The sequence below is a fragment of the Ovis canadensis genome, chromosome 17 (genome assembly GCF_042477335.2).
Source record: "Ovis canadensis isolate MfBH-ARS-UI-01 breed Bighorn chromosome 17, ARS-UI_OviCan_v2, whole genome shotgun sequence".
NCBI lineage: Eukaryota > Metazoa > Chordata > Mammalia > Artiodactyla > Bovidae > Ovis > Ovis canadensis.
In genome coordinates, this window is record NC_091261.1 from 71,932,618 (window position 1) to 71,956,017 (window position 23,400).

A 23,400-nucleotide genomic window follows, 5' to 3' on the forward strand; every position below is an offset into this window, starting at 1 on the left:
CATCAACCAGGAAATGTTTTCAAATATACCTCCTGTCCCCAGGGTGTAGCAGAATCTGAAGGGAGCAGAGAAGGTAACAGGGCAAACACAGTAGTTTGAAAAAAAAAAAAAAAGAATCTCCCCAGATGATTCTAATATGCCAGCTTCTGTCTCCAATCTTGAAAACCACCCTTTGGGGGATAAGAAAAGGAAACTGCCTCAAACTTGGCATGAAGAGACGTTACCCTTGGATGGAATTGCCAGCTCCTTCTGAGAGGTAACCAACCTTCCTGGTGAGTTGCTTAAGCACTTTTGGTGTAAGTTGAAAAATTTCACTTACAGGGAGTTTCCAAATCCTTCTGAAAAGTTAGTTTACTTACTAGCTCACATTCAGGACCATTGAGAATCTCAAGTGAGGGATCCTCTCTGAAAAGGCTCACCGCAGGATGGAAAGTGCTAGAATACAAAGGAGGTGTTTGGTGAGTTGCCTTTTTGGATTGGTGCGTTAAGAGCAGTGCGCACGGAGTTCACTGATCTAGCTCCTGTCCTGGCATTGCAGCCATGAGACGCTGGGTGTGCCATTCCCTTCTCCGGACTTTGGATTATTCATCTGTCAGATAAGTGAGTTCACGGAACTAGACTCTGGCTCAACTCTATGGTCTCTTTCAGCCTTGACATTATCTGATTCCACAACCACTAGGGGTTTTTCCCCAAGGCTGGGCTAGGCAGAAGAAGAGGAGGATGTCCCCTTCTTATTGAGTGGACACCAGCAAAGAGCATTCTTCCAGGAGGGTGTGAGCTCAGCCAAGCTGGCTGGAGTCTACCTTTCCAAGATGAAATCCACCAGGAAGCACACTTCACGGGCTCGGGGACCACATCTGCCTGTTCACTGCTGTGACCCCAGTGGCTGCAACACAGCAGATGCTCATTAAATACTGACTATCCAAGTAGGCATCATACGTGTCGGCAGGAAGAGAAAGCTTCCAAAAACCAGAGAGGACAAAAACCCAGGCCACCGGTTTTCCTGGATATTCCTACTTTATTTTTGGCTACATCATCACGAAGAAAGGCGATGGGTGGTTCTGCATGCACCAGAGGGCGTGTGTGTGTGTGTGTGTGTGTGTGCGTGTGCGTGTGTGTGTGTGTGTTCTAGGCAGGGAGGTGCTTGTATCTGTCAGGGAGGGGGCGCGCCTGGGCCGAGGCACTGTGAGCTAGCTGCATGCTGAGTCCAGCGCCGATGCCAGCGTTAGGCCTGGGCGACACAGCCAGAGTGCTTTCTCCTAAGGGCAAACCATGAGAAGGAGGTGGGCTGAGAATGGGCACCAAGGGGGTCCCTGGGGAGAGGGAGGGTCAGTGGGGAAGATGGCAGCCAGGAAGCTGCTGACCACTGTAGAGAAGGCAAGGTGCCTGGCATCTAGAAAATGGTTATTCAAGGCAAGAAATCGATGCCTTCCAATGACTTGTCAGGGGAGCTAGGGGTGGGAGCCCCTGAATGGAAGGTTAACAGGTGTGCGTTTGGAGACAGTGAGAGTTTAGTGTCCATTTGGCTACTTCTGTAGATAATGGTGGTGTTTTGGAGAGAATGGGGTGATTTTCATGGAGGAAGACTTACTGGAAATTGGGGAAAAAATCTAACCTTTCTTGCAGGGCACTGGAGATGACCTGGACTCAAATCTTATAAAGTTTGGCCTCATTGCCTTTTCCTCCTTTAAAACAATTTAAAAAATTTTTAGGACGACTGAACAATCCAGAATGGAACAAAAGCCTTTGGTGTCAGGATCTGTCACTTTCTAATGTTTTATGTGCACGATGGTGTTTTATTCTCCCAACACAATGAACAGAGTGCAAGAGATAAAGAGACAGAGAGACACAGAGAGACCAGAGATGATTCTGAGTTAGAGGCAGGATACAGACAGTCAGAGAGAGAGAGAGAGAGAGAGAGAGAGAGAGAGAGTGAGGGGAACGGGTCATGTGTTCATTTAACTAGGAGCAAAGGAAGGAGACTGGTGGCTTCTATGGAGAGGCCCCCTGGAAACCAGGGCTCTGGTTTGAACACCTTCTGCGCCCACTTGGGGAGGTCAGGGGCTGAGAAAGGCCCTCTGAGCAGAGCATCTGCACAGCTTGCTGGATGCTGCCATGCTCCCAGAGCAGTGCTAGCGAGTGGCCCAAGGTCCAAGCACACCCAGCTCTGCCAAGGGGAGAAGTGGTTACAGAAGCAGGGACCTACGTGGTAATTCAGGATTTTGCCGGTTTCTCAGCATTTGCTCATTAGGCTGGTGAGAGGAGGCGAGGAGGTGAGCCTGTGTTAAGATATATGTTTTTGCTTTTGCTATTCTATCCCCTCAGAGAAGGGGAAAGAAGAAGGGGCGAGAGGTGGGGGTGGAGAGAAGAGATAAGGAGGTGAGAAGAAAAAGATGAATGTGGCATCAGGCAAAAGGAAGGAGGAGAAGTGGGAGAGGGGTGGTACAGAATGGGGGCTAGTTTTTGTTAGGAAGCAAATGGGGAACATCCTCAAAGAGGGGGCTACCCAGTCCCTTGGGGTATTCTGCATGGTCATTTCTTGATGCATCTAGAGCTGGGAAGTGTGTTCCTAGTCACTGGAGAGTTTAAACACGGGGGTCTGTTTTGTGGCAATTGAGTGCATGATGTGAAGAAGTTGGTGGGGTGGGGCGGGGAGCTGGGATGCTCCATTTCTGTCCCAGGGCTCATCCTCATGACCTTGTCTGGCTCTGCTGACAGCTGAGGGTATAGGCAAATGGATGTTAGGTGTGTCCAAGGCCAGGAGGATCTAAAAACAGTCCTAAATGATGAAGAGCCTCTGTAATTCACCAGGGCTGAGAGGTTGTTAAATGAACAACCTTCTTGTGAAACTCTCCTCATCCCTACAGCTCCATCCTGGAGGGATCTGAGACAGGCTAGATTCAGAGCCTGGCATCGCAGCATCATGGAAAATGGATGTTATTGGTGGCAATGTCTACGGTGCAGGGGAGACCTCAAAGGCAGGCTCTAGGAGGGATGGGTGTGGAAGGTGTCGAGAAGAGAGATGAAAATGCACAGGGCAGCTGGGGCAGGCTCGGGGTGGGGGTGAGGGGCACAAGGTCGGGGCATGGACCTGGGGACCTGGGCACCATCCTAATCACTTGACACGTGGTTCTCATTCTGTAGCTGGTGCCAGCGTTCAATCTTCTTGTCCTTGTTTTTCAGACACTCATACCAGTGTTTTAAGCGCTCTCCCTTGGCCGAGATCCCCAACTGGCAGCCTCCTGGAGGACAAGAGGGGAAGACAGGGGCAGGTGGTCGGAGTGGAGTCTCATTCTAGACCCAAATGTCCAGCTGGGGGAAAACCTGCCACCAAGCAGTGATCACCCACCCACCCAGCCACTTGGGATCCATCCTTTTTCCTGGAAGTTGTGGTTGTGATGTTATTATTACCACTGGTTTTCTTTGTCTACAGACTCCCTGCTTAAGAACCTGCAATGGCTCCCTACTGTGGCATCAAGTCATAACTACACTGTCTATTTTTCAAGACCTTCTTTATATTTTTAAAGTCTTTATTGAATATGTTATAATATTGCTCCTGTTTTATGTTTTTGGCATGTGGGATCCTAGCTCCCTGACCAGGGATCAAACCCACATTCTCTGCATTGGGAGGTGAATCCAGAGAATTCTTAATCTCTGGACCACCAGGCAAGTCCCTAAAGACCTTTTTAAAATCACCACTCTGCTCACTGAAACTCTCTCTCACTACTTCTGGGGACTCATCATGCATTTCCAAGGAGTCCGTTTCATCACCCCGCTCAATCCCGCCTGCACTCCTTTGCTGGAGCTGTATCCATTGTCGGGAATTCCCTCCCTGCTCCACAGGTAATGATGGTGCTTCCTCATTATTTGGAGGGGGACTGGGAACAACAGACCCTTCATCCTGGACCTGCCAGTAGACTAAGGAGATGTCCTTTGCACCCTATTTTCTGCAGAGGCCACACACTCCTCTCCTCTGCAATTGTTTATTCCACTGGAGGTGATCTGTTCAGCAAATAACCAATCATGATCCAATCTTTCCAGCTTTGTAACCCAAATTGGACCCAAATGAGGACCCTGGGTCCTGACTTTGCATTTGGACAAAGTAATTGCCAGAGTAAAGCAGGGTCCTCAAACCTCTGTATCCCTGGGTAAGGCTCTCTTCTCCTAGGAGGATAGAAGATAGAGTTTTGCCCGGGGGCTGGGACCACTCACCAATGTAATCATTGGACTTGCCGATGTCATAGTCCCAGACTGAGATGTCCAGTGACTTCTTCGCCAGGTCACTGTGTTTGATGTCATAGAAAAATTCCTAGATGCAGCAGAGGAAGGTATGTGAGTGACAGGGTTCTCTGAGCCTTCAGCATCAGGAGCTAAGAGGCTGAGTCCGAGGGATGCATGGACCAAGGCGGGGGCCCTTGTATTGGTTATTTGGAATCAAGGGGGTCTTTACCCCAGGCCTGATAATCCCCTTTAAACAAACACTCTGTATAACAAAGCTCCCCAGGCCCTGTAATTCTCTTTTCAATGACTCTGCTTGAAGTTGGGAAGACTGGTGGGGTTTTTCTAAGAAGGCTGATTCTGGTCACGTTTCCTTGAAGGTAGACAGACATGAACTCAGTCCTTACATTCTGATAGCTTCTGAAGTGGTTTTCCTTCCTCTTCATCATTCAGAGATTAAAGGTAGTTGAGGTTTAGGGGTTTATGTTTTCAGATAACCTGATTTTTTCAATAACTCTTCTGCCCAATCATAGAATTCACTCATGTTCACTTTTAAAACAAACATGGAAGCAACTCCGGCGCCCCCTAACAAAACCCCAAACCAAACTTGTAATCTATCCACCCAAGAATGACCAAGGTCAACGTTCCCCATGTGTGACCCATATTGGTGCATGTCTTAAAAAACCAATGTGAGTATTAATTTGAATTTTATATCATATGAAATATTCAAATATTAAGTTATGGAAATACAATATGAATATACTGTACCGTGGTTTCCTTTTTCCATTTTATAACAGATGGTAAGAACCAATTTTGCATGTTGGCAGTTTTTTCTACATTACCACTTTATTCTTTATTTATTAATATTTTTTTTCCAAATCACTACTTCAATGGCTTCATCTACCAGCTGCATGCCTGGACCGTAACCTAGTGCCCACGAGTTGGGGATTTAGGTCCCTGACAAGTCGCAGTGCGATACAGAGGAAGGAACACCTTAAATGCGCATCTGGAGAGTGGCTTTAGCAGGACTGGATGCATTGGATGGATCTGGGAACTGAGGGAGAGGGAGAGGGCACTGCCAACCAGGTGGCTGGTAAGGGAGACAACTGCTCCTATTTATTTCCTCAAATATTAGTATTAGACACAATTAGAGTTAGTAAAGACAATCTCTCCCCAAACACAGCATCTTCCCTTTGACATTCCAAATCTACAGGCTTTTGTCTTAGGCTTGATTCCCTCCGGTGATGAGGAACTCATTCCTTCGTCTTTAGATAATTCAAGGTGATCTATGAAAGAAAGCTATTTCTTAAAAAAAATGTGCTTTACAACTTTCTAGCAGGGAATTTGTTCCACCTTCACATATAGGAACTATTACAGCATATGACAAAAAATAGGACAACCATACCTCATTAAATTCAGGATTCAAGGTTTTCTTCTTAATTTGAGTCTTGTGTTTGGCTTTCTTTCCCATGTCTGGTTTCAGCCAGCTGAGAGCAGACATAAGAGGCTATTATGAATGAAGTTTAATGAATAGGAATAGCCTCCTGATGACCCTAAATGTCCAACTAGTGTCGGGAGAATAATTAATGAACAGATCAGAAAGTGAATCAACATTAATAATGACCAGTGTGCATTAGAGCATTTACCTGATGCCAGACATTACCTAAGCACCTTATGCACATTTAATGCTCAACAAACCCTAGATGGTACAACCGCCCATTTACATATAAGGAAACAGGGACCAGAGAAGTTGAAACATGTGCCTCCAGTCACACAGCTGGGGGCTCAAGGCAGCTGTTGCCTCTGGAGTCTGTGCTTTTAGCCAGGACTTTCTCCCAGTGGATCACTGAGAACCTGGATGATGGTGTCTGGGGCTTCACTACTGATTACCTCTTAAGCTGGGCATCTGTCTCACTGTGTGACCTTGGGCAGGTTCTTTGCCCTCTCGGGGCCCCAGTGTAAAATGATCTTGGGGAAGCTCTCTAGTTCTCCATTTGCAAGGACCTAGGATCCCCTCTCGGGCCCACTGACAGGCCCTGGCATTGACTCACAGCTTCACGAATGGATCTGAGTAGCCATTGGCATCCATGGCTGCCAGGTGCACGCAGCGTATGATGCCCACGATGAGGCCTCCCTGCTGTGTGCTGTACATGAGAGACACCAGGATCTTGCCGCGTTCCTCTATGTCACCAATACGCTCCACCTGCTGCAGGAGAAGAGGGTGATGGGTCTAGGATGGACAGGGTCTGGGAACATGGATGGTGATCATTAAGAGAGAGTCTGCAGAGAGTAGCAGGACTTGGGCCAGCACAAGTGCAGTTCAGCACCACAAACAGCAGACACTCCCCTCCAACCTCCAGGGAGGAGCAACGGATGAAAGCCAAGAGGCCCAGCCCTTGGCACGCAGGGGCCGGTGGCTTTATTCTGACTTAGTCACAGACTGAGCCTGACCCTGATGCCAGCCCAACTCTGAGCTCAGAATCCCCCATCCAACCAGTCTTCTCAAAAGCGGAGTGCCTGGGACCAAGGGCATGGCTGTGAAGCCCAACTCGAGCCTCTGCCAGATGCACAGCTTAAAGAACCTGCCCTGCCTTCCCAAGGGGCGCGTGGCACTGCCCTAGTGCAGAAGAATTACTAGAAGAGCTTCTGCAAACAAGGCCAAGGAACACAAGGTATCTCCTGCGGGCAAGAGGATGGGGCTTCCCCCACCTTGGGGGCTCCAGGTGTGAAGAGCATGCTCCTGGTCTCATGTTCTAATGCCCTGGGCAAGGGCACCCCTCATCATGAGCCAACAGGCGGGTGGTTTGGGGAGAAAGAGTGGGAAAGGGGCCAGGGAGGGAGAGAAAAGGGAGATGTCAAACCCTGTTTGTGGCTTCAACTTTATTTTTCCATTTTCCTCAGCACTCACCTCCTCCTCATAGAGGGCCATGCCTCGGGCTGACCCAGTGGTTCCAGCACGCTTCATCTTGAGGAGGGAGACAGAAAAGATAGAAAAGAAAAATAGCACTGTCAATGGGGCTCATCGCCCTACTCAAGAAAGGCCAGAGACCCCTTCTTCTCCCCTCCACTAGCATCCAGAGCCGTGATGAGAGGTCCTCCAAGCTTCAGGAGCCCTCCAGCACTCCCCTTTCAGCTAATATATACGTATATAAAATGCTAACCATTTGAGAGACCATGTTAATGCACAACAGCCTATGATGTAGATTGTATTAATGTCCCCATTTCGCAGATGATGACACTGAGGGTCAGAGTGGTCAAACCACTTGCCCCAATCAGTAAGTGGCAGACTACAGGATCCACAAAACCGATAAGGTTTTGTCTGCTCTGGTTGAAGCAGCACAGGGGCCTTGAGATCTGGCCCACCAGATGCTACTTCCCCCACGGCTCCTTTGGGGAACAGAATGTGAAAAGCGCTGGTTAAATCCAACCTCTCCCCTTTAGAGATGAGGAAACTGAGGTGCGGAGGAAAGGGCACAGTGCTTAGGAGATCCCTGTCCTTGGTGGGACACATGAAGGGAGTCAATGGTGAGAGGGTTAAGAGCAAAGATCAGCAGGGTTCTGGGGCCAGCGCAGGCCTGTCCTGCCACCTCTGTGCCTCTGGGACTGGCTGTGCCCATCATACCAAGATGAGCAGACCCAGTAACTGAAGACCCAGATGGGGGCCTGGCCCTGTCCTGACCGACTGGACTCACTGAGTGAGGGGAAGGAGATGAAGCCTGAAGAAGCCAGCTGCTACCAGGAAAGACCCAGAGGAAAGGCTTCCTCCTAGCACATCTGGTGATTTCTTAGAGCCTGGCATCCGGTGTAAAGTTCTCCTTGTTGTTTTGTCGGTGCTATGGAACATGGCGTGGCACACATGAGAGCCCCTCCTGAGGCTGGCCATCTGGTGGGAGGATGCTGCAGGCCTCTCCATGGGGGCACTGGCTCACTTTCCCAGCGAGGAGGCTCACTGGTCATTGCAGCAAAGCCAGGCTACGGCCGGTGTCTGAGAGCAGAATCACCACCTCATATCTTAGCAGCTCCCTCCTCTTTCTGGGCCCCAGGTGGCTCAGAGGTTAAAAAACAAACAAACAAACAAAAAAACTGGGTGGGTTGGATTATCTGTAAAAATACAGATTGCTAGGTCTCACCCTTCCTCGCTAAGTCAGAATATCCAGGGAGATCTCCTGTGAAATCTATTTTGTAAAGCTCTGGTTTTAAAATCTCCAGTTGATTCTGAGGTGCAGCCCAATTGAACAGCCTCAGTGCGGTTCTCATTCTTTCTCAAAAGGTGAGAAATAGCAGTTGTAATGCTTTATATGTACTGTCACCTCAATCCTTAAAAGACCCTGTGAGGTTGGTACTGTATTTTCCCATTTTGCAGATAAGAAAACTGAGGCACAGAGAGGTTAGGTCAAGGGATTCAAGTTATACTGCAAGTGGCAGAAACTGGGTACTCAAACCCAGCCTGGCTCTAGAGCCCATGCTCTTAAGCACTATGCTATCCTGCCTTCTGTGTATCTCTGCGATGCTTTACGAACTTCTTGACTGACAGGTGGGTAAGGCAGCATTATTTTCTATAATAACAACAGTTAGTTTATGCATGCTCATTATGCGCAAGGTTGTTTTAGTTATGTCTTTCACACAACCCTCCTACGAAGCAGGTGCTACTGTAATGCCCATTTCATAGACAAGAAAAACTGAGGCCCAGAACAGTTCAGACCCTTGGTGAAGGCCAGGGAGCAGGGACATGGCAGGGCTTTGAACTCAGGCAGACCACCCTGCCACACCACACTGCCCTTCAGAAGCGATGCCAACCAGGGTCGGAAGAGGGCATAGCCAGGAGGCAACCATGATGTTCTAAGCTGAAATCTTCACCCTCCTCCCCAGAGCTGCCGCAGCCCCTCTCCTGTCTGGCACCTGACAGATCTATCCCATCCTCTCCCTCACGGAACCCTCAGGGCATAGGTACTCACCGGGACCACCCGCTCCAGACAGATATTGAAGTTCTTCCTCTGATTGGGCTTCAGTTTCTTGAGGGAGAATCTGGTCTCACCAATAAACTCATTATGGCCGAATTTGTCCTCATCACAGACAGAAATTCTGTGGCCAGTATAAAGGATGGGGATTAAATAAAAAAAAAAGAGCATATACTGAGCACATATTGTGTACCAAGAGCTGTGTGTGATTCATGATGGTAGGGAAAGTATAATGCGCACAGGAATAATACAACCTCCTATTTATTGAACACTAGGCCAGGCATTTCACATTTCTTCTTGATAGCAGTCTAACTTAATGAGCAGTAACATGCAACAAAACTTAAATTTTTAGCTTGCTGGATTTTTGAATATGCATACACCCACGTAACCACCACTCAGATCAAAATGTAAAACATTTCAGCTGCCAGAAGACCCTCATGATTCTCCCCAGCCACTAACTTCCTCAAAGATAACCATTTTGTTCCCTTGGCAAGATTCAGTGTCTTGTTTTTGACCCGCATATAAATAAAATCAGATGTGTAGATTCTTTTCCATTTGGCTTCTTTTGTTCAACATTATGTCTGTGAGAGTCATCCACGTGTATAGTAATTTGTCCTTGTTTTGGTTGTATAGTATTCCATCATGTAAATATACTCTAATAATGTTGCTACATATGGGCATTTGGTTTTGAGCTATTTCTAGTTGTTATGAATGAAGCTGCAAGGGAATATTCACTTTCATGTCTTTTTGTATATGTATGTGTTTCTATTGGGTATTGCTGAGCCAAGCTTCTCCTGAGGTTAACACACAAATTTAACCTCAGTAGAAATGTCTAAACAGTTTTCCAAAGTGGTTCCTCCAATTATATTCCTACCAGTAGTTCACGCAGGTCCTGGTTGTTCTTCATTCTAATTTAGATTTTGTCAGTTTTAACGTTTGCATTTCTGAGTAGACCATAGTATCTATCTCCTTGTAGTATTAATTTACATTTCCCTGATGAGTAATGAAGCTCAGCCCCCTTTTCATCTGCTTTATGACCATTTCAGCAGCATGTTTTCCAAAGTTAGGCTAGGACCTCTTCTCATTTAATTCTTTCTCTTCTCCCAAACCTCTGAGTTTCCCACTTGGTAGAGGAAACTGGGGCCCAGAAAGGTTGAATAATTTTTCCCTACTAAGGGGCAGAGATGGCAACCCACTCCAGTATTCTTGCCTGGAGAATCCCATGGACGGAGCAGTCTGACAGGCTACATACAGTCCATGGGGTCGCAAAGAGTCAGACACAACTAAACGTCACACAAGGGGCAGAACCAGAATTTGAAGCTCCTGAATCCCAGAACACTGTATCGTCTTTCGCTATCCATTCTGTATAGCATTAAGCACACTAGAGACACAAAACTGGCTGGTCATGAGAAAGGTACCTCAGGAGGCCCAAAGGACAAGTTGAGGCATGATAATTCTCCCTGACATATACTAAGAGGAAGGAAGGAATTTCCCCCTCACCAGCATGGGCGGCAGATAGGACTAACAGCACCTTGCTCCTGGCCATCAACATTTGTTGAACGAGTATACTCCAACTAAAAAAAAAATTGCTGAACAAGGTTCATAGTTCTAGAGGGTCAGAACACCCTCCTTCTGAGCCCCGTGTGTACACACCATGCAGCCAGTAGGGGTGTGAATAAAACCATCCTTTCTACAGGACAATGTGTCTCCAAAGACTTAAAAGCAGTCACCATATTTGACCTAGCAATGCCACTTCTAGGAATTTATCTTGAAGATATAAGTGTAAAAATACATAACTAAAGAGCCTTCCTATAGTTTCATTTGTAATTGTGAAAAAGCAGAAATAACACAAGTATTCTATAATGGGGAGAGATCTTAAGAAAATTGTGAAATAATCCTGGAAACGTTAACAGTACACATTGAAAATAATGTCCTCACTCACCAGGGAAATGCAAAAACCACAATGTGACACCCCTACACACTCACCAGAATGGCCAACATGGAGAAGTGTTGATGAGGACACGGCTGGAACCCCCAGACATTGCTTGTTGCAGTGTAAAAAACAGTTTCTGCTAAAACTATGGAAAACTGGCTGTTTCTACTAGAGCTAAACATATACATATACTGCGGTTCAGTCATTACCCTCCCAGGTGTATATACGACAGAAACGCATGCAAGAAACAGCTACTACTATGTTCCCAGCAGCACCATTTGTAATAGCCCCAAACAGAAAATCAACCAAATGCCCATTAACAGTAGAATGAATAAATGAAACCGTATTATATCCACACAATGGAATACTAAATAGCAATGAGAAAGACCAACTTGCAGCTACACACAAGTCGGGTGACTGTCACAAACAGGAATTAAATGAAAGCAGACAGACATAAAAGAAGGAAGTGGTGTTATTTCATTGTATAAAGTGCAGAACTAGACTAAGTGAGCCTATCCTGCTCGCAGTGAGGGTGGGGGACCCCCTGCGGGGAAAGGTCCTCACTGAAAGGGGGCACCAGGGGAGGGCTTCCGTGGTCCAGGGCGGCTCTGTTTTCTTAACTCAGTGTGTTCACTCTGTGAAAATTCATCTATCTGTACGCTTTTCTCATGCACACTTTTCTAAATGGATGTTACACTGCTATAAAAATGTGTGCTTAGGAAAATTTTGTAGCTGACAAGAATGTACTTGGAAGAGCCTCTTTGAAGAGGAGTTTGTATGTCTTGTAAAATTAAAAAGACCCACACCCTTTATCCTCTGATCCAGCAAATACTCCTCCTTGATTTCTATCCTAAGGAAATACTGTATGAACACCAGGAAGCATGAAGGGTGCTCACTGAAAATGCGTTTATACTAGAGAAAAGCTGGGGGCTGTCTAAACGCCTGTCCACAGGGAACTGGATAAATAAAGGGGTAAACAGTCACATAAAACTTTAAGACAGGCCAAACAATATCATATACTGTTTATAGACACATAATTATGCAGCTGAAGCATAGGATACGCTTGGGAATGATACCCACAGAATTCAGAATAGTGGTTAGCCCTGGGGAAGGAAGAAGAAAAGAGGTGGGGGATGGAGTATTAAGAGGAGCTTCAGTTTGCATCTGTAGTGCTTAATTCTTTACAAAAAAAAAAAAAAGGGCAGAAGCAAATACAACAAAATATTAAGGTTTTTGAAAGATTGTGTTTTTTTAATATTCTGTAAAAGTGTTACTTGCTCAGTCATGTCCGACTCTTTCCGACCCTATGGACTGTAGCCCGCCAGGCTCCTCTGTCCATGGAATTCTCTAGGTAAGAATACTGGAGTGGGTGGTATTCCCTCCTCCAGGGGATCTTCCCAACTCAGGGATCAAACCCAGCTCTCCCACATTGCGGGCGGATTCTTCACCATCTGAGCCACCAGGGAAGCCTGTATATATATTCATGATATTTAATAATAAAGCATTTAAAAATATGTGATAAACCTATGCCGTGGAATTTTCTGAAACAGTTAAAAATTAGGTAGATCTAATGTATAAAATGTGTAAAAAGAATACATTTGAATCAGTTCTAATGAGGTGGATGAAACTGGAGCCAATTATACAGAGTGAAGTAAGCCAGAAAGAAAAACACCAATACAGTATATTAATGCATATACATGGAATTTAGAAAGATGGAAACGATAACCCTGTATGCGAGACAGCAAAAGAGACACAGATGTATAGAACAGTCTTTTGGACTCTGTGGGAGAGGGAGAGGGTGGGATGATTTGGGAGAATGGCATTGAAACATGTATAATATCATATAAGAAACGAATCACCAGTCTAGGTTCAATGCAGGATGCAGGATGCTTGGGGCTGGTGCACTGGGATGACCTGCAGGGATGGTGTGGAGGGGGAGGTGGGAGGGGGATTCGGAATTGGGAACACGTGTACACCCGTGGCGGATTCATGTTGATGTGTGGCAAAACCAATACAATATTGTAAAGTAAAAATAATAATAATAATAATTAAAAAAAGAAAGAGAAAAAGAAAAAATAAATAAAATAAAAGATCATTTATATATATATATATATATATATATATATATATATATATATAAGTAGCTAATGGGAAGCTGCTGTCCAGCACAGGGAACTCAGCTTGGTGCTCTGTGATGACCTAGAGGGCTGGGATGGGAGATTGGGAAGGAAACTCAAGAGAGAGGGGATATATGTATACATACAGCTGATTGACGCTGTTGTACAGCAGAGACCAATACAACATTGCAAAGCAAATATACTCTAATTAAAAAGTAAAATAAATATCCTGAAAAAAATTAGGTGGATCTAAATGTCTTCTCACGGCCACAAACCTAAGATACATTGTTAAGGAAAAAGGCAAGTTCCAGATATATTCGGGAAGATATTTCTTATACTGTAAATGACGGTGTTTGCATATATATTACACTAAATGCATGTATATGAGGCTTCCCAGGTGGCGCCAGGTAAAGACCCTGTCTGCCAGTGCAGGAGACTAAGAGATGTGGGTTCGATCTCTGGGTCAGGAAGATCCCTGGAGGAGGGCATGGCAGCCCACTCCAGTACTCTTGCCTGGAGAATCCCATGGACAGAGGAGCCTGGCAGGCTGCAGCCCACGGGGTTGCAAAGAGTTGGACATGGCTGAAGCCACTAAACCGCCACCACCATGTATGTACATAATGAATATACACACACTCACAGAAGGAGAAAAGAGACCCAGGCTGAGGAGTGGACGAACATTTAAAGGCAGATTTGTTTGCTCAGTAATTCTTCACAAGAAGGATACACTCATTTATTGCGTGTAAGTGGCTTCAGTCGTGTCCGACTCTTTGCATCCCCATGGACTGTAGCCTGCCAGGCTCCTCTGTCCATGGGATTTTCCAGGCAAGAATACTGGAATGGGTTGCCATGCCCGCCTCATTAATGCATTTTAATACATTATAGAAGAATATGAAGTGGCAACAGTATGTTGTTAAGTGAAGCTGGCTGATTATTCAATAGGATGGTCCATTCTTATAAACATTTTAAAAAATACTTTATTTAAAAAAATACTTTTGTGCGCACACACACACAAATATACACGCTAAACCCAGATGTCAAGACACCAAGATGTTAACAGCTTCACTTATCTGTACTTTCAAAAAAAAAGTCTACTTGAAATAGATAACATCTTTTAGAAGTAAAACTACCCTGAGATGTTTTAAGGCATAGCTCCCGGGGACCGCACGTGCTTGTCTGCCCAGCCGCGGCCCCGTCTCTGCCCTCCCACCCAGCAGGCACCTGAGGGTCTTCCTTTGCATGTCCTCATCTGTGATGCCGTGGTAGACCAGAGTTTCATTCCAGATGGGGTTTCTGGTGTTCCGCAGGGTTTTTGTACGAAGCTTGTTGGACTAGAACCCAGAGAGATGGACAGACAGACACCTGCCTCAGTGGGGAGCCAGCCCTGCAGCCACATCCCCTGGGCCCATTTAGGGTGGCTGCGTGACTTAGGCGTCCACTCCCCTTAGGGGCGTCAGGGCTCTGTTCTTGGGGGAGTCAGGGTCAGGCTCTAGGGTACATCAGCAACACTGGACAGCGGGCCACCCCTCCCTCCAGGCCCTCTCATCGAACTGTCCATAGAGATTAGAAAGCTACGATGTCTTTCTTTGAGAAAAATGATTATTTCCAGGACAGGGAGGCAGAAATGAGAGTCATGGGACAATTCTCTCAATTTCCCCAAATAGAATCCTCCATGCTGGAAATTCCTCGGAGGGAACAAAATTTGTTATTTTACTCTAGGAAGTGAAGGCTAGAAATACACCTGGTGACAAGTCTAATTCATACTAACATGTATGACTGATTGGATTCTCTAGCAAAGCAGGTTTGGATCTAGGAGTGGGCAAAGGAGAGAGTGACAAGGAGAAGCAAATGCCACTCAGATTAGAAGGAGCAGTGGCCAGCTAGTTTGGCCATGGCCAGATGGGACTGTCTTTTCTTTACTTGATCTTAGCCTAAAGGCCGAGAAGCGATGGGACTGTCTTTTCTTGATCTAAACAAAAAAAGAGTGACATAAAGTGTGTGTGGGTGTGTGTGTGTGTATGCCTGCACACATGTAAGTGTATCCTCTTTTGTCTTATGGGGCATTTGATACTTACAGAAATTTTTGAAAAGGCGTTTTCCTAAGATCATGTGTATAGTATATACCAAGTATATAGTCAGCTTTGTTTTTAGGACATTCATGTCAAATGAACACAAAGCAAAAAATAAAACTCAAGAAGGCACACTTTCATTTCCAGCCTTGTGTTCTGAGGGGGTCAATCCAAAGAAAGGAGAATTAATCCCACTTTTCCTCCCCAGAGCAAAATAATGATCAGCAGGTGAGGTGGAATGGGAGAGAAAGGTAGGAGGGATGGGGGCCCATTTTCTCTTAATGACAGAATATTTTCTCAGGTTATCTGGAGAGAGTTATTCACCCTGTTGAGAGATATTTGGCTGAGGCACAAAATGCGTGGGAGGGGCAACCACAGTCAGCACTGGGAAGCCACTATAGGTGTTTGAGCAGGTCAGGCCTTAATCATGGCATCTGCCTGTCTACTGGAGTCCCGGTTTCTGAGCTGGAGAAATGAGCAGAGCCCCTGCTTCTTGAAGGAGGATGGCTCTGGCCCATGCCTTACCCTGGGCAAAGACTTTGCCAATCAGGAAAGAGGGGGCTTGGGGGCAGATAGGGCTATTTTAGGCTCTGAGCTGGGAACCTTGGGTGCTTTCCAGAGCCCATGTACCCGGCTTGCCAAGAGGCCCAGGCCATATGGTACCTTGCTGGCTCCTGGCAGGAGGTGCAGCTTAACGTAGGGATCGGCCAAGCCATTCGAATCCATGGGCTTCAGTCCCTGTAAGAAAAGAAAGCAAAGGTGTGAGGGCCTGGGGAGGGCTTGGGCACTCAGCTATCAAAGGCAACGTGCAGTTATCGGTCCACCCTGTGTGCTTCCTCCTCTGAAGAAAGAGAAAGGAAATACAGCATCTCAGAATGAGCACTGGAATCAGGCAGATGAGGTTTAAAGCCTGGTCATGTCACTTACTGGCTGTGTGACCTTAGGCAAGTGTCTTAACCTCTCTGAGTCTCATTTTCCTCACCTGTCAAACGGCTGGTAAGATCTAAATGCATTCCCACTTGTAAAGTGTTTGGCACAGTGCCTGGCACACTGGAAGTGCTCCATTAAGGTTGGATTGCTATTGCTGAGATGGAGGGACATGTCCCAGAATGGGTGGGAGAGGAGGAAAGGCTAGGGAGAGGAAGCTCGCGTTCTGGCCCTGGCCTCTTCACTCGCTTCTGAGACCTCAGTTTCTCCATCCATGTGATGGAGATCACAGTCTCTGTCTGGTCCCTCTCAGAGCTGACATGGGGCTCAAATCAACCATAGGGAGAGGAGTCTGTCTGGGATAGGAGTTAAGTTGGGCTTGTTAGTAAGAGCAATTCCAAAATTCCTGGGGCCCAGATACACTTTGTCCACTCCCTAGGCCCTGGCTGGGCAGGTGTCTTATCTCTGGGTTCCCACAGTCTCCTTATAGAGCACTAATCTCCAATCCCATGTGCTTCATTCTGTGATCTCTGGGAACCTCAGTTTCCCCATCTGTTCAATGGGGCTATCACAGCCAATGCTTCATGGGATTCTTGGAGGAGTAAAGGAGCTCTCATTTGTGAAGGTTGAGCTCTGGCCCTAGCATAAGTTGAGTATGATCAGTGTTTGTTAGTACTGTATGGGGACAGGAGGCCACAAAGTAGGGTGCAAGGGGTAAATCTGGCCAGGGAGCCTAGTAGGTAAGAGCATAGGCTTTTGAGCTGGATAACATTGGTTCAAATCCCAGCTCCACTTCTTCCAGGCTTTGTGACCTGAGCAAGTCCCTTAATTTCCTTGTATCTCAGTTTCCCCATCTGTAGAATGGAATGATGATGGAACCGTCCTCATAGGTTTGTTGTGAAGATTAAATGGGACAAAATAATCTGTAGAAAGCCCCGGAGGGTGAATAATACTCATGTGTGCAAGAGTGCTCAGCCGCTCAGTTATGTCCAACTTTTTGCAACATGGACTGTAGCCCACCAGACTCCTCTTTCTATGGGATTTCCCAGCAAAAATACTTGAGTGGGTTGTCATTTCCTTCTCCAGGGGATCTTCCTGACCCAGGGATGGAACCTGGGTTTCCTGTGTCTCTTGCACTGCAGGTGGCTTCTTTACTGCTGAGTCAACAGGGAAGCCAGAATAATATTCAGGTGATGGTTTCTTATCCATTTCTAGAACAAAGTTCATGAGCGCACAGGCTATTCTCGCTCATTCTAACATTCTCCAGCATTAGGGTAGTTCCTGGTACACAGTAGCTATTTAATAAACATTTCTGGAATGTCTGCTTGGATTGTGAGTTTGCAAATCAGCAGATGTCGTGGTTTTCAAATTGAAATGGGAACATGTTGGTTTGGTAAACACACCAGTTTACTGAGGTTACTACCATTCCCTAATGCTTCCCACATGCTTTTCTTGTCTCTATTACCAACCTAGCCCGTAAGTCATTAAGCCCCTGTCTCAAGGGGGCTGTGATGGTGTGGCTTTCTCCCATTTCTGAAGCTGGAGGCCATTACATCTGGATTCAAATCCAGCTCTATCCCTTACCAGTTGAGTAGCCTCAGGCTTTAACTTTCTAAGCTTCAGTTTTCCCATCTGTACAATGGGGCTAATAATAATCTCTTCCTCAGAGGTTCCTGTGAAAATTAAACAAGATAATGTAGGGCCTTACCTCACCGTGTTATTGGGGGTGGGGTGTAAATGCATCTAAACACCTGCTGAAGAAGTGACCTGGGTGTGTTGATCTAGAAGTTGTGTTAAGCATTTCACACATCACTGATCATCCAAACTGGGACATTTTGTGAGTGGGAAGGAGAGTTCTTAATTATTTTAGCAAGGCAACAGGCATAATGGGGGCCATCTGTGCAAACTGGGATACCCAGCTACCTTCTGTGTAATACTCACCATCGCCCTTATGGGAGAGGCTCTACTATTATCCCCGAGGCACAGAGAGGTTAAGTAACTTCCCCCAAGTCCCACAGCCAGGAGCAGGAGAGCTAGTGTTAGAACTCAGGAAGTCTGGTTCCTGGGCGTTGCTTGTTCTCTATAGACCAGTCTTGGGCAGGGGAGATCCTGGTTAGTTTTTAGTACTTCCTGGGGTTGGCACTGGCATCATCCAGCTTTCCTTGGGGGCTAGAGTGGAGTCGGCTCACTGCCCGTGGAACCTGCAGTGTAGAGATGCTCTTCCAACCTGCTCTGCCCTTCCCGCCCCCTCAGAAGGCCAGATGACTGTCCTTGTATCTGCAACAACAGGGCTTCCCAGGCGGCTCAGCAGTATCTGCCTGCTAATGCAGGAGCCACAGGAGATGTGGGTTCGATCTCTGGGTCGGGAAGGTCCCCTGGAGTAGGAAACGGGAGCCCACTCCAGTATTCTTGCTGGGAAATCCCGTGGACAGAGGAGCCTGGTGGGCTATAGTCCATAGGGCTGCAAAGAGTCAGACGCTATTGAGGTAACTTAGCGCACCTGACCTGCAACAACAGGCCCCTGACTGTCTGACACTCCAGCTTGACAGCCACGTCTGTAGAAGGAGCTGTTCAGTGACATGTCAGCTGTCAGGATCGGCTGTCACTGCCTCCCGGGTGACACCTCTGCAGTGCCCTCCAGTGGCCGTGGATGGGGCAGGTCTCAGCTCTGCCCCTGAAGCTTGGTTGCCGTCATTCCCAGGAGGTAGATACAGTTAAGTAAAACCCCTCCCGGGCCATCCCCACAGGAAGTCCTCCCCGAAAGGAATTAGCCGTGGCCAGTTCCTGCTCTTTTCTCATTACGGTCACTGTCACAGACAGACAAGGCCATGGCAGGAGACAGGCCTAATAACCCCTGCCCTCCCCAAGTCCCCTAGAAATGCCAGAGCATCCTGAGCGGTCCCCAGCTTGGCGCCTCACCCACCTTGGCCTTTATGATGGTGCACTGCAGGGAGCTGTTGTCCTGGTCATAGAGAAGGCTGAACTCCAGGGCACCCAGGGTGGCTGAAGAGGACAGAGGCAGGTACCAAGAAGACACTCGTTCAGTCATTCAACAAACATTTCCTGAGCACTTACCATGTGCCCAGTCTGGGATAGGCATTGAGCCTACAGGGGAGAGGAAGACTTATCTGGACTCCTCATCCTCATAGACCCTCCTCCTCCCTGGAGCCCTCGGCACACCTATGATCAGTTAATCATTTGTGCAATTGCCTAGTTGATGACTTCCATCCGCTAGGCTGAGAACCCCGTGAGGGTAAGGCTGTGACTGTCTTGTTCACTGCTATGTCCCCACTGGGCACAGCGCAGGGCACATAAGTTGGCTCACTTACTTGCTGAAGGAATAAATGAGTCTTAGTGTTTGCTGTTGCCTGTGTCAAGAATGCACTTCCTCTAGATCCTCATGTGGCTGGTGACTTCTCATTATCCACTTCTCAGTTTAAATTAAATGCCACCTCCGTAGAGAAGCCCTCTCTGATTGCTCCATCTAAAGCAGCTACCTTCTTGGTCATTCACCCTATTTTACTTCCTTCACCATGCTCTGTCTCTGTTTGAAATCAACTCATTGGTACATTATGTGTCTTTCCACTAGAATGCTAGTTCCATTAGATCAGCCATCTTGTCTGTCTTTTTTTTTTTTTTTGGCCATGGTATCCTTAGCACTTATAATAGTTTAGGGGCACCTAGTTGGTGCTCAATAAATACTTGTCAATACAGAGATGAGTGAGGGAGGGAGCCAATACAGAGACAGGCTTGTTATAAATCATCAAGGACAGCTCCTATTAGGGATATACATAGGCTGGGAGGGATATTCTAGGCTTGGTAGGTCAGTGAAGAGACACTTCAGGTGGATGGAAGGGGCAGTGGTCACTGCTCTGGGCAGAGGGGCCAGGATTGAAGAGCCAAAAGGTGGGATAGACATGGTGCCTTTCCATGAAGCAGCCTGTGGCCGACAGCTCAGACTCCTTTCCCCTAGGCCTGCAGCCCCGCGACCCCTGGGGGAGACAGGACAGCTCATATTTCCTCCAGGTCTGGCCTCCGATCTGCTGCAGCTATTGAGGCTGCCCGTCGGCCCCTCCACTCACTGTCCATGGGAACTAGGACAAGCCCTTGAACCTGTCCGAGGCTCCATCTCCCTATCTGTGAAATCGGAATAAGAAAAGCGACTATTCCTAGACTCACTGGGATGGTTAAAGTGAGCAATGCACGTAACACACTTAGAAAAGTGCCTGGCGCAAAATAAGTGCTCACCAAGTGTTGACTATGACTATTATTACTTCTGATGCTCATGTTGCATAATAATAATTCCTCATGTGTGTTTTGTATTATATAAAATGATTTTTGGTTTTTGATGCCCTTTCTCAGGAGGTACCTCAGTTTACCCTGTACTTGTACTTTGTACTATATAAATTGTTTTGTGTGTGTTTTGTACTATATAAAATGATTTCTGGTTTTCGATGCCCTTTCTCAGGAGGTAACTAAGTTTACCCTCCCCTCAGCCCCACATGGGAGGCAGTATTCACTCCCCTTTTTACAATGAGGAGAGATAACCTGAAGGGCCAAAGCCATTCCACCGATTACAGCCATTGGTCCATTTCTTTGGAGCGGGTCCAGTCTCCCCGTCTGACCAGCAGGTCTTGGAATGTCCCTCCAACCCCACGAGAATCAGGTCCAGACACGACCCATCTGTGCTTCCTTCCAGCTCACAAGGGCCACCCCAGCTCTCCCCTGAAGCACCCAGCCACACCCAGGAGAAGTGCCACTGGCGTGTGTGTATGTGTGTGTGTGTGTGTGTGTGTGTGTGTGTGTGTGTGTGTCCCCTTGGGACTCAAGCTCTGAGTGAGAGAAGCACAGAGTCAACACTTTATAAATCATCGAGTGGATGGATGTAAGAGGAAATACCAGAAAATTTTAAACCATGGTTAAAAAAACGACTTTTAGAAGACACACTAAAGAGTTTGGGAAACTATTAAAACACATGCCTCTTTGTATACACCTAGGAGTGGAATTGCTGGGTCATATGATAATTCTATGAAATCACCCAGTAGACCATTGTGAATGTAGTTGAATTATACTCATAAAAAATGATGTAAAAGGTAACATTGATGTTATGTATGTTTTACCATGATGAAAAAACCATACAGCACCTATACTTTAGAAAGCTGATGTCATTTTGTGAATTTAGTAACACAAATTTGTATTTTTATAGCTTGGCTAATATGTTTGTGGGGGGCTGGGGTATACAGGGCTGTCCCCAGACCCATTCCTGTTTCCCAGGGGGTGACCACTGAAGCGACTTTTTCAGCCACCCCTCTGTTATGAGTCACCTACTTGCTTCATCCGAATCGTAGCTGTTGGCTTCCTCCTCGTCCTCCTCAGGGGGTGGGGGCTGACGGGCCGGGGCCACCACCGGTTGGGGAGCAGCCGCAGAGGCTTGGGAATAGGGGCCTGGGGGGTGGCCCGCTCGGTCCTCCCTGGTTCCAGCCGCTGAGTAGCCTCCGATGGCCCCGGTTCTCTCCTCCCGGGGTGGGGCTGTGGCCCCTGTATAGTCTGGGTCACTGGGAGCCACCTCTGCAGGGGAGATGGGAGAGGGTGAGAAAGAGGCAGCTGAGTGCCTGTGTTGGAGTTCTAGCAGTGCCAACTGCTGCGGTGTTACTGCGAGTGACGAGCACCAACGGACCAGGTGTTCGCCAAGCTTTGCACCAGAATCACCCACTGCTCTGCAATGGGGGGACTGTCACTTTCCTTGGACGGTGGGGGGCGGCGCACACTGCGCTGCTCCCCAGATCTCAGAATGTCGCCTTTGTCAAAGCCACCCAAGGAAGGTCTGCAAAAACGCAGGTTCCCGGGCCCCAGCTAGAATCTAAAGGCCCTGTGATGGGGTCTTGGAATCTATGTTTTATAACAAGACCTGTGGGCTGATTCAAATGGAGGCAAAACAGACCTCACTGAGAGCACTCACTGGTGTGGGCTCTGAAGCCAGGCAGCCTGGGTTTGAATCTCAGCTGTGTGTCCTGGAGCAAGTGACTTGGCTCTGAGCCTTAGTTTCCTCATCCCCAAAATGGGGAATTTTAAGACCTGAACGTGCTCAAATAGTAGTTCAGTTCAGTTCAGTTCAGCCACTCATGAACTGCAGCACGCCAGGCTTCCCTGTCCATCACCAACCCCTGAAGCTTGCTCAAACTCATGTCCAACAAGTCAGTGATGCCACCCAACTGTCATCCCCTTCTCCTCCTGCCTTCAATCCTTCCCAGCATCAGGGTCTTTTCCAATGAGTCAGTTCTTCACATCAGGTGGCCAAAGTATTAGAGCTTCAGCTTCAGCATCGGTACTTCCAATGAATATTCAGGACTGATATCCTTTAGGATGGACTGGTTGGATCTCCTTGCAGTCCAAGGGACTCTCAAGAGTCTTCTCCAATACCACAGTTCAAAAGCATCAATTCTTCGGTGCTCAGCTTTCTTTATCGTCCAACTCTTACATCCATACATGACTACTGGAAAAACTACAGCCTTGACTAGATGGACCTTTGTTGACAAAGTAATAGCAATTATTTAAGCTTTTTTTTTCTAATATTTGCACAGGAGGCTCAATGGTAAAGAATCCACCTGCCAATGCAGGAGATGCAGGAGACACGGGTTCGATCCCTGGGTCGGGAAGATCCCCTGGAGGAGGAAATGGCAACCCATTCCAGGATTCTTGCCTGAGAAACCCCATGGACAGAGGGGCCTGGTGCGCTACAGTCCACAGGGTCACAAAGAGTCGGACGTGACTGAGGAACTGAGCACGTCGTACAGTAACTGGTACCTTAGCAAGCAGTGAATACGCTGTATTGATTGGGGCTGTTACATATGTATCAGTGATAATCACTGTCACTTGGAGTGATCTTGGCAAAGAAAGAAAGAAGTCTGGAACAGAGAAGGCGACATCATTTGAGTGTTTGCCCCAAGCACCGCCCTGCCTCCATTTCACAAGTGTAGACACAGGCCGAGGGGCAGCAGGTGATGGGCAGAGGCCACGTGCTAAGGTTTTCTATGTCTCAGTTTACTTAATCCTCACAACTCTATGAGGTAGGTCTTTGTGTTATTCTCATTTTCAAGATGAGGAAACTGAGGCTCAGGGAAGTTAAGTGACTTACCTAGGGTCACACAGTTGGGAAGTGAAGAAGCAGTGATTTGAAT

At 47.2% G+C, this 23,400-nt stretch overlaps 1 protein-coding gene across 2 annotated transcripts in view; it reads right to left on the minus strand.

The window, feature by feature from the left end:
- Nucleotides 1–994: 994 nt before the first annotated feature.
- RPH3A (rabphilin 3A) overlaps nucleotides 995–23,400 on the minus strand; it is a 277,387-nt gene continuing 254,981 nt past the window's right edge. For both annotated transcript variants that reach the window (XM_070289353.1, XM_070289352.1), the window contains exons 13-22: nucleotides 21,551–21,790; nucleotides 19,146–19,225; nucleotides 15,959–16,033; nucleotides 14,448–14,557; nucleotides 9,174–9,300; nucleotides 7,127–7,183; nucleotides 6,270–6,424; nucleotides 5,624–5,705; nucleotides 4,213–4,309; nucleotides 995–3,242 (exon numbers count right to left, since the gene is read on the minus strand). In XM_070289353.1, the coding sequence (XP_070145454.1) occupies nucleotides 3,112–3,242; nucleotides 4,213–4,309; nucleotides 5,624–5,705; nucleotides 6,270–6,424; nucleotides 7,127–7,183; nucleotides 9,174–9,300; nucleotides 14,448–14,557; nucleotides 15,959–16,033; nucleotides 19,146–19,225; nucleotides 21,551–21,790 (1,154 nt within the window). In that variant the 3' untranslated portion in view covers nucleotides 995–3,111. The remainder of the gene's footprint in view (nucleotides 3,243–4,212; nucleotides 4,310–5,623; nucleotides 5,706–6,269; nucleotides 6,425–7,126; nucleotides 7,184–9,173; nucleotides 9,301–14,447; nucleotides 14,558–15,958; nucleotides 16,034–19,145; nucleotides 19,226–21,550; nucleotides 21,791–23,400) is intronic.